The sequence below is a fragment of the Cucumis sativus genome, chromosome 3 (genome assembly GCF_000004075.3).
Source record: "Cucumis sativus cultivar 9930 chromosome 3, Cucumber_9930_V3, whole genome shotgun sequence".
NCBI lineage: Eukaryota > Viridiplantae > Streptophyta > Magnoliopsida > Cucurbitales > Cucurbitaceae > Cucumis > Cucumis sativus.
The window spans coordinates 19,671,274-19,687,559 of NC_026657.2; the positions used below are offsets into that span (position 1 = coordinate 19,671,274).

The following is a 16,286-nucleotide window of genomic DNA, read 5'->3' on the forward strand; positions in this document are numbered from 1 at the left end:
GTTTATTCAGAAATCTCATATATCAAAGCATGCTTAAAATATTTTATAGATAATTATATTAAAAAATGAACATTAAATTTACTTTATCACACACAAATCATAAATTGAAATGACTTTAATATTCATTTTTCACTCACAAATCATAAGTTGAAATGACTTTAATAAATTCATTTTCCACTCACAGATCGTAGCTCAAAACCCTGGCTTATAAACTTGTCTAATCTCTTCTTAACCTGAAATAATGGGAAATAATTTCATTTAATTCCCTTTAGTCATAAAAACCTCAAAACTTTGCTTAAGATTTTTCAAAATATCAAAAATAGCCCGAAAACACCCAAAATGGCATGGTTGGCACGCAACGGTTAGGTGATAGAGTCCTAGCCCCACACGTTGAGTTGTTCGTGCTAACCTCACAAGAGGTTTGTTGCGCGCGCTGGGCATGCCTGCGTAACTAACCTGCATAGGCACGACGCGCTCTCCTTTGTGCAGCTTTCATCCCATGCTTCCTTAGCCGCGCGTTTATTACGCGCACATGTCATGCGTCCAACACCAGCCTAAATGCAACGCTAGCCTCATTTAACCTAAAACGCACACCCATCTCACCTAGCAACCTTTCACACTTGGCCAACAACCTCTTCTACCTAGAAACTTATAATTTGGCCAGAACCTTACTTCTAATTTAGAGCTTTATAATATAAAATCCAGAATTCAAATGAAGATACTTTCTTCTACAAAGTTGCTCTAGCATGACTTCACTTTCTTACCTCAAAATTTCAGAATTAAAATCCAAAAGATGGGTTTTGTAGCTCACTTTGAATGCACATTGCTCAGATTCATCCGAGAAATAACCTTCTCACCTTCTCTTGATCAAAACACAAACCTCCTTAAATCCAAAACGCACAGTAGCCCTCACTAACAAACTAGACACAATTTATGAACCTTTAAGAGCAATTTGAGTGAAAATATCTAAGTGAGTTGTGAGAAACACTTTATTGAAGTTAGTTATTTATAGAAAGCCTTGCATGAAATTATCTTGACACCTCAATGACCTTGCTTCCCTCGTTAAACCTCCCTAGAAAACCTCAAACTACCTTTCCACCTCAAAATGCATGTTAATAATATTAAGACACTTAGATTAACTTTAAACTGCTTGCTTTAAGCTTGCTACATGCATGTCCAAAACGCATAGCTAACCCTTAGTCCATATCACATAGCCTTTCATCAAAAACCCCAAATCAAAACGTTCAAGCCCCTTGACAAGTCTAAAACACCAAAATCAAACGCTAAGTAACCTCTCTTGGCCTTGTTGCAAATCTCTAAACACATGGCTCTACACCAAGTCTTCTCGCCAACTAACCTCTAACCAAGCTTTCTTGCCTACACAAAACGTCCAAATAACCTCTCAAACTACTCTTCTCGACCATACACAAAATGCAAAGATGAACTCTAAAGAGGTTATCTTCTATTCCTTTGTCGCCTAGCAAGCATCCTACACACCCACACTAACCTCTTTAGAGGTTTTCTTCTCCTCATGGTCGCCCAATAAAACCTCTAAACTCCTAAGCCAAAGCCAAAACGTCAAACTTCCATACTTAGCCAAAGTTTCTCTTCTTTTTCAAACTAACCTCTTTAACTTTTAAACCTTAACAACTTAGCCTTCCCTTTTTCCACTTACCATGACACAAAACTAACACTTCCTTGTATTAGCATCACTTAAAACCAAATCCTTTCAAGCTCTTAAAAAGATCTAACTTCCTTAGGGTTGGGGTTTACACTACCCCATAGTCCGCTTCAATGGAGAAAGCATTCAATACTCCAAATGGTCCTTCGTCTCTTATATTAGTATGCGGCAGATAAAATTGAGGACGAACCAACCTTATACATTCTTGTACACAAAGAATGAATGATTGTTGAATTTTTTATGCCTTAGATCTTGTAATTGGTTCTTCTAGAACATGTGAAATACCATGATTCTCATCATTTCATCTTCGAGTTGACAGTCGGCAAATCCCTAACGTCCTATTTTCAAACAAAAATTTCATTTTCAAGCCACTGAAACTCCATCCATAACATTGCATCTTCAAACAAAAATTACCCAAAATTCCATGTTCAAACTACTAAATCTCCAAACTGTAACATTCCATCTTCAACATTTAGACACCAACTCTCACTTCAACATACTACATCGAAGAACTAAAGAGCTACAAAATTCCTTCTCAACAATTTTTATCTAAAAGAACACAAGACTTGATTGTTTTCATCATTTATGGTTTTAAGGAGAAATAAGTAATTTACATTACACAATATTTGATTATTTATTTAGTAATATACATGGAGATTTGGGACGATGTCATCTAAAAGCACAAGATTTGGGAGCTATTTTGTTGGGATAAAAAACATAATGCATAAATCAATTTAAGAACACTTTATTCTTCCTATAATTAAAAAGGATGAAAGACAAGAAAATGATGATGAATAAAAGAAGCATTTATCTGTTGGAAATAATGATTTTAATTAAGGTTGAAATTAGGACTATAAATATATTTAAACCAAGTAATTGCAAGCCTTCAACATTGTTAATATTAATTGAATCCATAAGAAATAAATATGATAATGAAAAGAATATGTTACTTCAAAATTTAAAACAAGTTTTAAAAGTCATACTTGGAGTCTAAGATTCAAAAATTAAAACAACTACTAAACTTGTTTAAATATTGAAACAAATGATTAAATTCCAAGATGTTAGGAAATAAAAGTTACGATTTTATACAAATTGCAAATTAATTACACTCGCAAATATTGAAATAATTATATTGGAGTGATAACAAGTGACGTTTTAGTACTTTATAAACATGATACCACATATGACATCCATGGATTTTGGTAAATATCAAAAGAATAATATGGTGCTTGTCCTAGTTAGACACAAACTTGATTAGAGAACAAACTTATAATTTAATTTTTTTTTTTCCATTACTATTTATATGTGGAAAGAAATGCAAGAAAAAACAAAACAAGAAAATTACATTATTGACAATTAAGACCATTGTACTAAACTGTACTAAACTATCATCAACATCCTCACTTTACTTTGATATACTTTATATCCCTCAAATCTTTAACCTTCACAAGTAAATGAAAATGGCTGAAAATAAAAAATAAAAGGGATATATTTACATTTTCTTTTTCTCTCTTCCTCTATGGTAAACCTCACAAATCCATGGGGAAAAAAAATATTAAAAAGGACTTGTACTCTCACATGAACTTAACATCAAAAGTTCCTCCAAATACTCTGTTCCCAAATCTTCCAAAATCACCACATTGTTCTTTTTCTTCATCTTCTTCTTCTCCACCGCCACCGCCGCCGTCGCCGCCGCCACCGACTTCCTTCTCATTGAGTGTTTCCTCTTCAAGGCTACCACCGGCGAACATCCCTCTTCCAATTCATACTCAATATCCTGTAATGATTCCCTCACCATTTCCACCGGAAAATTCAACACCGCCATTGTTCCTCTCATCGAAAATGCCGCTTGATCATAAGCTAAAGCAGCAGCTTCAGCGCTGTCAAAAGTTCCAAGCCAAACCCTAACTCCATGTCTCGTTGAATCCCTAATCTCCGCCGCGTATTTACCCCATGGCCGCCGTCTCACACCTCTGTAACTCTTCTCCGTCGTCTTCCTCTGTTTCTCCTCCTTAAAATCGATCGAGTTAACTTCGATTTCTTCTTTCACTACGATTTTCGATTCCGAATCCAATTTTTGTTTCCCGAGAAACTCTTCGATTCCGATTGAGTTTTCTAGCGCACTGTGGATTGATAAAAAATCAGTCCATGAGAACGATGATTCAGTTGATCCGAATGAAGAATCCGTCGAGAAATCTGAATCGGAAAACGAAAAGTAAGAGGATTCCATTTGAAGTTCAACCGGAGATTTGGATCTTCACGGTCTTCCGGCGGTGGTTAATTTTGGCTCTGTTTTCTTTGCTTTAAAACAAATTTGAATATTTATCCCTATATATAGGGACCCAATAAATGAAGACTTTCGATCCACGAAAATAATTTAGTTAAATATACTTGGGCGGATTTATCAATATTTTAAAACTCGGGAATGAAAAGCAAATAGCTTTTGGAATATAACGTTTCGATATATATTTTAACAAACTCATCCAAAAAAAGGAGAAGTCTATTAATTAAAATTAAAATAACAATGGCACGAGCAAGTAACTGGGTCACGTGCTCAGAAAACGCCAGAGACCCGGCGGCTCCTTGGACCCATTTTCGTTATTTTTTATTACTAACAAAATTAAGTATCCGAATCATCAACTCAACGAAATAGTTTGTGAATTTTGGCGGTCTACGTGGCGGACACAGATATTTTATGCCAAATTTTTAGTATTACTTCCAATTCTTGAGATTATATACAACTTTAAAATAACATGGAATCAAAAAAATAAATCCATATATCGCTACATGACGTGTTAAATCATCAATTCAGCGCTAAGTACTACCCAATATTTATAATTTTTTGTTTTCTTTTTTCTCAATTTAGATCATGTTTATCATTTGTTTTTTAAAATCTTAATCCAATTTTGTTCATCAGTTATTATCACTTAAAATCTTTACTATTATCATTTGAACTCAATTATTACCATTGTTGTTTGACTTTAATCATTACAATAACAACAAATTTTATAAACTACTCTTATATAAATTGTGCACTTACTTACATAAAATTAATTTTACTAGGTCTCTTGTAACTTTCAAACACAATCAATTTGAGCAAAAACCTCTACTTCTCAATTAGTTTGTACGTTATCTTTTACGTATTTAGAGATAAGATACAATTTGTATAATTACAAAACACGAGTAAACAACAAACGTAATCAAATAAGACTCACTTTTTAGATTACTATGATTTATTGTAATATAGTCTTACTCTAATAAGAGGAATATTTTCGGTACATCCCATCAATTGATTGCAATGTCAACCTGTTTTAGTAATTAGGTGAGGTTCAATGATATTAAATACATTTTCATTATCAAAATTTGATAGTGAACCTAATTATGAGTAAATATGAGAGGAGTATTAGAAATTTTGAGGCTATTGACTTACAAGCTGGAGATGGCACGAGCACATTAATTTAGCAATAATAGATCACACATAAGGATAAATTAATTAATTAAGTGTTTGTCCTTATTTAATGTCAAGTTGATTTAAAGGAGGGAATCTAATCAACAACTTTCTTTTAATTAGAATTATGATTATTATAGTTAATCAAAGAACAAACATTTTTTGTTTTTAAGTATTTCAATTAAAATTTAATCATTGATCAATTTTTACGTAATTATATAGAGAGAAAAAAAACATAATAAAGAATCAAAAGTGTTGAACTTTTTTGGAAACGCATCATGAGATCAACGAATACATATACAGATTAAATGATTTATGTTTAAATCTTTCATTTAATAGTTAATATTTGAAATTGTTTTTCCTTCATTGTTCTAGTTTAATAATATTGTTAAGTATTTATGATGTCCAACTTGTCCATAATCAAGATAGTACTTCAAAAAAAAAAGTTATGCAAACGCCCCACGTGGCATTCTCATCTACATACATATGTTCATCATTTTTATCATCCAACTATCATTATTTTAGTCTCACAATTAAATCAGCTTCAAAATTAATCATGATAAGAATTTATAAAAATAATTTCAAATGAAAAATTGTATCTACAAAATATAACTTAATTTTATATTCTATCCACAAGTTAAGTGTTATAATTAATTATTATATGAGAAAATAAATTTACTTAATTGATCCAACAAATTGATTGTGTTTAGGTTTGAAAAGGCCTAACTTCATGAGTCCTAAGCTATCTCAAATTCTTATGTGAGAGTTTTAATTCTTATCCACTCAATCAAAAGAAAAAGAAGAAAAAAACTCTTATTGAATATGTTATCAACCTAAGAAGAAATGTTGAAAAGATCTCTTTTTAACTTTTCTAAAAGTATACGAGCTAATAAATTAAATTTTGGTTTTCCCTCTTTTTTACCGATTAACTCGATCATCATTTATTTATCGATTGTTTAAAAATAATATTATTTATTTTTTTTGAATATAATCAACCCACGGACAATGTATATATGTTATTGTATCATCAACAAAAACGTTTAAACTAAATTTTGAATATTTTATTTTATTTTATTTTTTTTGGTTCTTTTATAAAGGTTTTGAACTTAAAATAATAACAAGAATGATGGTGACGAGAACAACAACCATAATTAAACTTGTGATGCTCTGTGATGAAGTACATAAGTTATTGTTTTCCTTATGAATAATATTTTATAGGTATAAAATGTATGAAGTTGTTTTGTGTGGTGGATAAAACTCAGTTATGAACTCATATTCATATTTTTGTGTAAGTATGAATATGGTTAATTTGTAGGAGATGAGGTTAGGCCTAGGTCCCCCATGATTTACGTCTAAAATAATTTATAAATGTTGTTATCAAATTAATTTAAAATATGTCATTGGTCTAGTGGTTTTTTTTTTTTTTTTATCGTATAATGTGTTTCATCTAAGGCCTTGGATTCAATTTCGGTAGCGTTAATTATAATAAAACGTAAAGAGCCTAACAAGGAATTGAACATCTCACAACATAAGATTGATCAATCACCATATTGATGATAAAAAACCATTAGTTCAATGAATTTTTCAAAAGAAATTATATATAAAAAAAAAAAGTTGATAAACTATTTACCCTACATAAAACAAAGACTACTAAAAGACAAAATAATCAAGAGTAAATATTTCATCAAATGTTCTATTTTCTTACAAATTCTCTTTTTCCTTTTTCAAAACATAATTTGTAACAAAAAAGTTTATATCCTAGATAAACGATTTCTTTCATTGGATGCGACATGTGAGATGTGACACGGTGTGGATGGAAATCACAGACGAGGTCTACTAGTTCGACACCTATATTTTTGTCCAAAAGAAAATCTCTTATGTTTTTATCCTTATTTATTAAAATAAGATTTTTTAAAAAAACAGAAATCAATTTTGAAAGGTTACAAGTATATTTGTCCTTTCACACCTGACAACTTTGGTTTATCTTTCATCAAATAATTTAGATGGAATTCAAGAGTTTATTGTAGATTAATAGCATTAAAAGTTTCAAATAATTATGTTATAATAAGTTGGATATAGAATATCATTGCATAATTGAAATAATCTTTACTCTACTTATTCTAGTTAAGCTATAACAATTCCGTATTAGTTTTATCCAACATTTTAATAGGCTTTTTCAAATTTAAAATTGAAATTTACCAAATATATTTTATTACATACGAATTATTACACCAACAACTTACAAACTAACCCCTTAATTTCTTTCACTAATCACAAAAAGAAAATTGCTATCTTTTATTTTACTATTACTATTATTATTATCTATCGATCATTAATTAGAGATGAATGTGAGAGTATATATATAAAGATAGAATTTCTTTCCACTTCAAATACTAAATTCATATTTTGAATCCATTAAAAAGATTGGGAAAACCTATCGATTTAATATTTACTATAAAATATAGATTTCAAAGTGCAAAAAAAAGTAAAAATCCACCTTTCTTAACATTTTGTCAACTAAATTAAAAACATAAAACAATAAAATATTATCACAAAGTGATTTTAAAATGTATTTTTAGAAGGTAACGTTAGGAGTTGATTTTAACTCTTGATGTAAATTTTTATTGATGTTTTTTTAAATAATTGTTAGATAATAATTTCAAAACCAACTTACCCTTAACAACACCACAACATACATAAATTTAAACTAAATAAATTATCATCCTAACCAGATGAATATGTGAGATGAATATGTATTTTAGTTTTTGAATTTTAAAATATATTGTATTAGTCTTGTTTATAAGAATAGGGCTATTTTGTTTGATTTTTAAAAATTAGTTATATTATATTTAAAATTAAAAATATAATTTCATAAAAATATAATCGTTAGAAATAGGTTTCCTAATTTTGAATGTTATACAATTTGTCAACTATATATCAAATAATTTCTTTGCATAATTTCTCGATGGTAGATTTATATTGTTTAGGACCCAATTTGTTAATCTTATAGTTTAAAAGTAATTCTTTCAAATTACATATAATTGGTTTGTTATATCTCAACCACATGACTCTACTAACTAAACACAATTTTCACATAACCAAATGTGTTAAACCTAGTTAATCAATTGATTAAGCAATGCATTCATCATCAAAATGTTTGAAGTTTTAAATTTCCATGTCATACATATAACTAAAAAATTATTAAATAAAGAGAAGCGAGAAAAGAAAAGTTTTTATCGACGTTCATATTAACATTTCTATCGACATTTTTACATTTTCATAATTTTTTTATATAAACCAGGAGTGAGCCAACATTTAGAAATTTCATATTAAAAAAATCTATAAAAACATTTTTAAAAAAAGTAATAATATGCAAGTCACATGTATTAATTTTCAATAATTTCTTTTAAATATTAGTTTTCTCTTATAATATAAACAAAAATCAAAATAAAAATTAGATTCAACTATGTTCAATTTTAATTCATATATATACTCTCAATTATCAAATTTTAGTTGTTGAAATTTTAATCTCTAAAATTAAATTTGAGTAACATGGATTAAATAATAATAATAATAATTTTATAAAAAAGATAAAATATGTGAATATATGTCAAGAAGTTATAGTAAAAATGGTATATATAACCAAATATTTTAAAAAATAAACAATAAATTGATAAATTTAAGATTTGTTATAAGTGTGGATATATATCGCATAAAGACTAAAATGGTATTTTAATATAAATATTAATAAAGAAAAGACATATTTTTCTTTTGATAAGACTAATGAAAAGAATAATTCAATATTTGACCATGATTTCTTTTTAAATAAATATATCTAACAATTTCATGTGTCCAAAATAAAAAAAGACCAAAAGTGGTTGTTAACATGCGGTTAATTAAGCACTCGTGTATTTAGTAAACAATTTCTTTTCAAAATTATTTTGTACACGATCGTTTAGATTTGATCATCGTTTGTTATACGATCGTTTAGATTTGACTATTGTTTGTTACAAGATTTTTTTAGATTTAATCATTTACATTTTGTTACCCAATTCTAAATATTTTCTTTTTAAAATTCTTTGTACACAAGTTTAGGTTTGGCTACCCAAATCTAAACAATCGTAAGGTGAGCTCCAACCATTTTTTTAAAAATTTTTTATATTTGGTACAAGATCTTGAACCAAATAATACAATATTTATGATTGATTAAAAAAACCCTTATTTAAAAAATGTCAGAATAATAAGAGAAGATAGGCAATAAAAAGGAAAAAAATCGCAAAAGAGAAAGGAAAGAAAAACCATGAAAAAGAATAACAAACCTGAAATATTTAGAAAAAAAATATATGTTATGTGAATTTTTAAATTTTGTTACAAGTTCGTAAATATTACGTGGTTTTGTTATATTTACGAAAATTAACTTTTTTTATTATTATTATTTATTATTATTATTATTATTATTATTATTATTTTGATTCCTCTTTTTCCTTTTGTAATTAAGTTTTGTTATTAGCCGTCAATCCCATTTAGGATATTGAAAAGGTATTAATATGAAAAGAGGGTTTTATGTGGTCTTTGTTTTTTTCTTTACTTCTCACTCTTTTTTTTCTTAATATTAAATCCCACTTTTCCAAATATTTTTTTTCTTTTAATCTTTTTCACACACACAACAAAAATACTTTTAAAAAAGTGTTTGGTAGTTCTAAATTGACCTGAACGGTACTTTCGACTTATATAACTAAATTTTATTAACTTGAACATTACATTTATCCAATATTATTTATATTGAATCCATTTTTCATAACTCTAGAAGCAACCTTAACGCAAGCAAATCGCGTGACCAGAGTCATAAGAAAATGCAAGGATAGTTAGGTGTACATCGAACTCCAATTTCTAATTATTCAAGGCGTAGAACATTTATATTACAAGGCATGTACAACTCAAGTGAACTTTCGTGGTATAGATTTCCACATCAACATCGCCAATATGTATATATAGTGCTATGTTTTATGTTAGTGATAGTTCTCCAAATGAGCTATATATTAGTTTTAAGTCATTTAATATTGTCGATTTGTGTTGTGCTTGAATAATGTTTATATTTGTAAGAAATAAAGGAGACAAGTGTGTTTTCAAGCATTATAGGCTATTTGAAGTTTCGAACAACTAGAGCTTCAAGAATGCAAAAAACATAAGATGCCTCTAAAGAATAGCATCACAATGCTACGTGATGCTCACATGTAATGTTGTGAAATAAAGATACAACGTTAATTAATTAGGTGTTTCCTATTAATTGATCATCAACGTTTTTTTTTTCTCATTGCAAATGTTTGTATAACTTAGAACATGTTTCATTGTTAGTTGGTTAGAATTAATTAGTTTAATTAGAATGCAAATCTTAACTAATGAATATGAATACTTGATTCTATATTTTCACATTAGGTAGATGGCGTGCTCATCTATGATCAAATTTTGTTAGATTTTATTAGGTGATTCCATATATATTTCTCTAAACTAGAAGGCTCCACTAGATTATTAAGCATTTTTCTCTAATATTGTTATCACTACCCAATTTTAATAGTTGCTCCCTTAGTATACTTAAATTACAAATTTTATTTAATCAATAGAAAGATTTTTAATTTAATAAGACTTTTTGTCATTGATAAACAAAATAAAAGATTAGGAGATAATTGCATTGTTGATTTAGAATTGGAGACTAAAATCGAGTGTGGCCCACTTTTTAAAACCTTTTTTTTAATCTTTTGCTTCGATCATCATTCGCTAAAATTACAAAAACGATCTTATTAAGCATGTGTGTGTTGTGTTGGGTTTCAACTATTCATTCCCACTACTCGTTCTCCCTTTGCTCTAACTACTTTTACTACTTGCTCGTTCACTTTCAATCTCAAAGCTCTTGCTAATCGTTTTATGAGAAAATCTAAATTCAAACAAGCAAGATCTCAAACCATGCACCGTTCGTTTTTCTAATTTCATACCTATGTAATAAGTAAAATATATGTTTTTTAAAAAATTAAATCTTCAATTTCAAAAAGTGGGACATTGGATCAAAATATTTAAACATTCATATGTGAAAATGGTGACAAATTATATTGTAGGAAGAGAAACAAGCATTTAGGTTATTCATTATATTAATTCCACCTAGAAAGTATGACACTAAATTCAATTCCCTATTGTGAAAGGTGTTGGATGTTGATCTTATTTTTAATTAAGTAGTGGAAAAGACTTGCCTAACCAATCATATTGGTCAACGTTCAATATTGACCACTTTTAAATGGTTAATCTATCTATCTATATATATATATATATATACACACACACACACTTGGGTAAATCGAAACCCATTTCTACTCCTAACCTATGATATCAAAATTAATTAATGTATATAATTATACAATTTGTATAAGTTGATGATTAAAAATTTGTCGTTCACAATTTATTTAACTTGGAGCTTTAAACTTTAATGCCTGTATGAATTGAAAGATTTCAAGGTGATTTTTGCAATCTAATTCACTCTTGTAGATATTGAAGTGGTCTAAAAGTTTGTAATTAAAATGTTGAATATAGCTGGGTGGTTGAATGGTAATTTTACAATACACTTTGAAACAAATTGCAACCAAATGGGTCCATAGAAATCTCTTATATAATGTTATTAATCATTACGTATCCCCAACCACTTTGATTACACTTAATTAGCTACCCTAATACTCTTTTCTCTCTCTTCTTTTCCCCTCTTTAAAATCAGTCTGAGATAAAACTTTATACAATAAACCTCCAATTTCCGTTCATTTTCTCCACTTTATATTGTTACAAATGGTTATTAAAAATTAAACAAGCACACTACAATAAATAAATAATTACATAAAAAAAAAAAACCAAAATTATGATAACCAACATTTTCAATTTCATATTTATTAATTGCATGTGCACAATTAGAAAATTTAACCTTCTCTTTTTAAAACTCACGCATGAAGGAAATGATTTGATATGCATTTAATTTGTTAGAAAAATGTGGATAGTTAGTGATAGGAAGAAAGAGAGAAAAATACATATTAATTTCTACATACATACATAGGTGAGTGATTCAAATATGCCTTAATAGTCCACAAATTTGGATGGTTTAAAAGGTGGAAGCACTGATTTAAATAATCTTAGTAAGAAAAAGTTGATAGGAGATTTAAATGAAATGTAATAAACCTTTGTGGTATTTAATTGAAGCAAATAAATAATTATGATAGTCATTGATTGAAATGAAAATGAATAAGTATTGTGATATAGATTTAGATGGAGGTGAAGTAGCTAGGTAGGGGGTATTTTTTAAGTGTGAAGCCACCCAACCAAATCACCAACTTGCAATTTGCTATATCAGAGAGACTTGCTGATGTTATCACTTCATTCCCAATTACGTTTATAGGACCACCATATATATTAATTAAATATTTAACTAAATTTGGCCATGTTCATGAACCCAATTTCCCCATCACTCTTTTTTTTTTTTTCTTTTGGCATCTTCATTATTATATTTGTTTATTTTTTTTATAAAAAAAAAACCACTTTATTTATATTATATATATCAACATTGATTTCCCTTGCCATCCTTGCTTCCAAATTTGGTCTCTATGAGTTTTTTTTTTAAAAAAAAATATTTTTATTGAGTCCTATCCATAGCTATAAAGCTAGCAAGTAGCTTCAACTATATGTTAAAAAAATAATAATAACAATCAACAATCACCTTATTATTATTATTATTATTTTCTCTTTTTAAAATTATATATATATAAAAAAAAAAACCCCATCAATTATTATAAGAGAAATCGTTTAAATTGCCCTCGTGTTAAAACCATTGGAGATGACTTCTTAAGTTCATTGTATCTTACAATGGTTCCATGAATTTACTTTGAAGTTCTTGGCTGCCAATATTTATTTTATTTATTTATTGTTATTTTTATTACACTCGTTATTAATTATTATGAGATTTTTCTTCTAGATGAAAAGGGCAAAGATTTGAGCTCTCTCTTTTTCATCAACCTAAAATTTTTGTTGTTTTCTTTTTATTTTCTTTTCATGCAATGGATTTTATCATAAATGTTCTTCAACTTGTAGCTCTGGTACTCTTCTTTCCTTATCTAGAAGGATTCCGCTGAAATTTTGTTTTATTTTATTTTAAGTAAATTTAAAGTTACTATTTATTTAGAATTTTAGAACGTGAGTCTTGGAAGTGTGTAATATTACACATAAAAAACCATTATATTTATTTAGAACAATACCTTTTTTTCTTCTTTAATAACATTGTACACAACTCATTTTATATTTTATATGGGAAATGTGTAATATTACACATAAAAAACCATTATATTTCTCTTTTTGAAATAAGCATGATGATCCCTTTGAGAAACTTTCGAAGTTTTTTTTTTTTATTTGAAAGGGATGGGTTATGAATAGATTCAAGTAATGTTTTAAGAAAGTTTCCAAAGGCCTCATTTTTTATGGGAAATATATATATATATATATATATATATATAAAAAAATAAGTAAAGAAAATAATGTTAATCAGGTTTTTGTTTAGAATTCTTGAATTATTTAATCCCATATTTTTCACAAGCTTAATTGACTTTGATCAACAAAGTGATGACCTTGATTTATTTTCTTTCTTTAAGGTTCTTTTTTGGTCATTTTTCTTTCTTTAATTTGTTAGGCAAGAGGACTTTGGCCCAATGCATTGCATGAATCAAAATATAGTTAAGTGAGAGAGAGATTTTGATTTATATAGAATTAAATAATTATATGCAAGAAATGAAGAGGGAGATATATGGAAGTTCAAAACTTGAGGCTATGATAAGACATGATTAAATGGGGAGGTAGCCAATAAGGACCATGGAAATAGAGCTAGTTAATGAGTGTGACATTTCAAGATAATGCCATTTAATAAACTATATTACCTTATCCCAAAACCTTTATGCCAAACAATTGAAGAGGAATTTCAATATTACCAACCTATTTTATGAGTAATTTACAAAAAGAAAAAAAAAGCAAAACAAAGTACGTTAATTACGTCCGCCCATCATCTGTATATTTGTTTTATAAAACAAAGTCCACCCACATGTAAGAGATGTAAAATGTCCCACATGTCATCACCATGTATGTTGATATACACTTAATATATTTGATATACTTCAAATTGATATATATTTGATACACTTCATTGATATACTAATGATGCACTTGTTTAATAGACTTGTCAGTCATAGGTGATTTATACTTCCAAATAATCTAATACACTCGACTAACATATTTGATGTTGATTAGTTTGTCTATCATTCACTCATCTATATTGCTGATGAACTTGATACATTTTATTGATATACTTTGATTGATAATACACTACCGATAAACTTTTTCAATCATTCACTCATCTATACCATTGATAAATTTACAATGCTTGACTAATATATTTGATAATGATACACTTGATTGATACACGCTTGACAAACTTAACAATATTGTACTTGACTGAGTTGATATACTTTAAAAATGAATACCCCTGTATTTAACTTCTAAAAATTTAAACCTTTTGTTTCTTCCAATATCTTGAATATAACTAAAAGTTTAAAGTTAAATTTAGCATCAAACTTTGGATGTAAACTACAAACTTTCTTTCTAATTTGAACCTTAAATTTATAATACCAAAACATGCATAATTACAACTCTTTGCATGTTCTTCCATCCTCTGAAGTCAAAAGTTTATTCGTTATATTAAAACAAAATCTCAAAATTTAAATAATAGCTAACTAATTTATTTTCTTTTGTTTAATAATATAATGTTATATTTTAAATAAGTGGTAAGTCATATAGTTTCAACTTTTGATTCAAAAAAATGTTGCTTTGAAACTGTACGAAACTACGTCCAATTTTTGTGTTCTTAAAACATGTGAGAGAAAAGGAGTTTGGTGATTTTAATGGATGTACTTTTTTTCATATTATTATATATTTCAAACTATAAAGTGTAATATCTAGAAGTGTAATAATAAGAATAATTATTATTATATTTTTATAACTAAATTTACAAAAGTTTAGCCTACGGTAGATTTAGTGTGTAGCATATCTGGTGTTAACCATTTTATTTGTTATTTTTGTTTTCTAAGATTAAGCATATTTTTTATTCGTATTCCATTTACATTTTTTTAACACAATTGTTGAATTTTTAGTCGATTATTAAAATAAATTTCGAAAGGTTCTTTTTTTCTTTTTTCAAAAAAAGTTTTTGACGGGGATATAAATTGATATAATATATATATATATATAAAGTTGGTGGTGGAAGTAGTGTCTATAGACTTAATTCTGAAAAACAAAATGATTATCCAAATAAGTTTTAAATTTTTTAATTTCAAATCAGGCAGGGTTTAAGTCATGTTTGTTTTCGATATTTGTTAAGATTCAAGAATTTATTAGACATGAAAATTTTACATGTTATTAAACAAAAAACAAATTAAATATATATCTAATACATCAATTGCTTGTTTTATTTCTTTGAAATAAATATGTCAAATATACAAGTTTTAGATACATGACTACAAAGTTGAATGATCGACCTACTAAATATTTGTAAGTTTTTATAGATCCATGAGCTATATACAAAATTGAAAGTTTCTTACTTTATTACCCACTTCAAAAAGTTTTGAGACTAAATAAATATAAATAATAAAATTTGAATTTAATCTAGAAATAGTTGCAAATATAGTAAATAAATATATTCAAAATATATTAACATAGATAACAACATTTTAAAAAGAATTGCAAATATAAAAAGGGACAATTTTAAAAATAGCAAAATAAATTAAAATATTTATAAGTTATAACAAAATTTTGGATTTTCACTAATAGTGTTCTATCACTGTAGCATATCAATGACATGAGTGATAGAATTAGCTATAAATTGTAAATATTTGGTAAAATCTACTCTTTTAAAAAAAAAATCTATATAAAAATGTCAAATGATAGAAATTTATCACTGCTAATAGACTTTGTTACGTGTGAAATTACTGAAAAATATTTGTATATAGTTAATTGTCATTCTTAAAATTGGTATACAGTGTAATTACCCTCTAATCTAATTAATATTAGATTTATGAATGTTGGAATTAGTGG

The 16,286-nt window shown here is 27.5% G+C and overlaps 1 protein-coding gene across 1 annotated transcript; it reads right to left on the reverse strand.

Moving 5' to 3' along the window:
- Positions 1-2,948: 2,948 nt before the first annotated feature.
- LOC101220325 (ethylene-response factor C3) lies at positions 2,949-4,039 on the reverse strand. Its single transcript, XM_004151934.3, has one exon. It carries the CDS (start codon positions 3,909-3,911, stop codon positions 3,237-3,239), a length of 675 nt encoding a protein of 224 aa, XP_004151982.1. The 5' UTR covers positions 3,912-4,039; the 3' UTR covers positions 2,949-3,236.
- Between the last annotated feature and the right edge of the window lie 12,247 nt (positions 4,040-16,286).

Coding starts and splice junctions, on each gene's coding strand:
- LOC101220325 (XM_004151934.3), bottom strand. CDS start 3,911: ATGGAATCCTCTTACTTTTCGTTTTCCGATTCAGATTTCTCGACGGAT.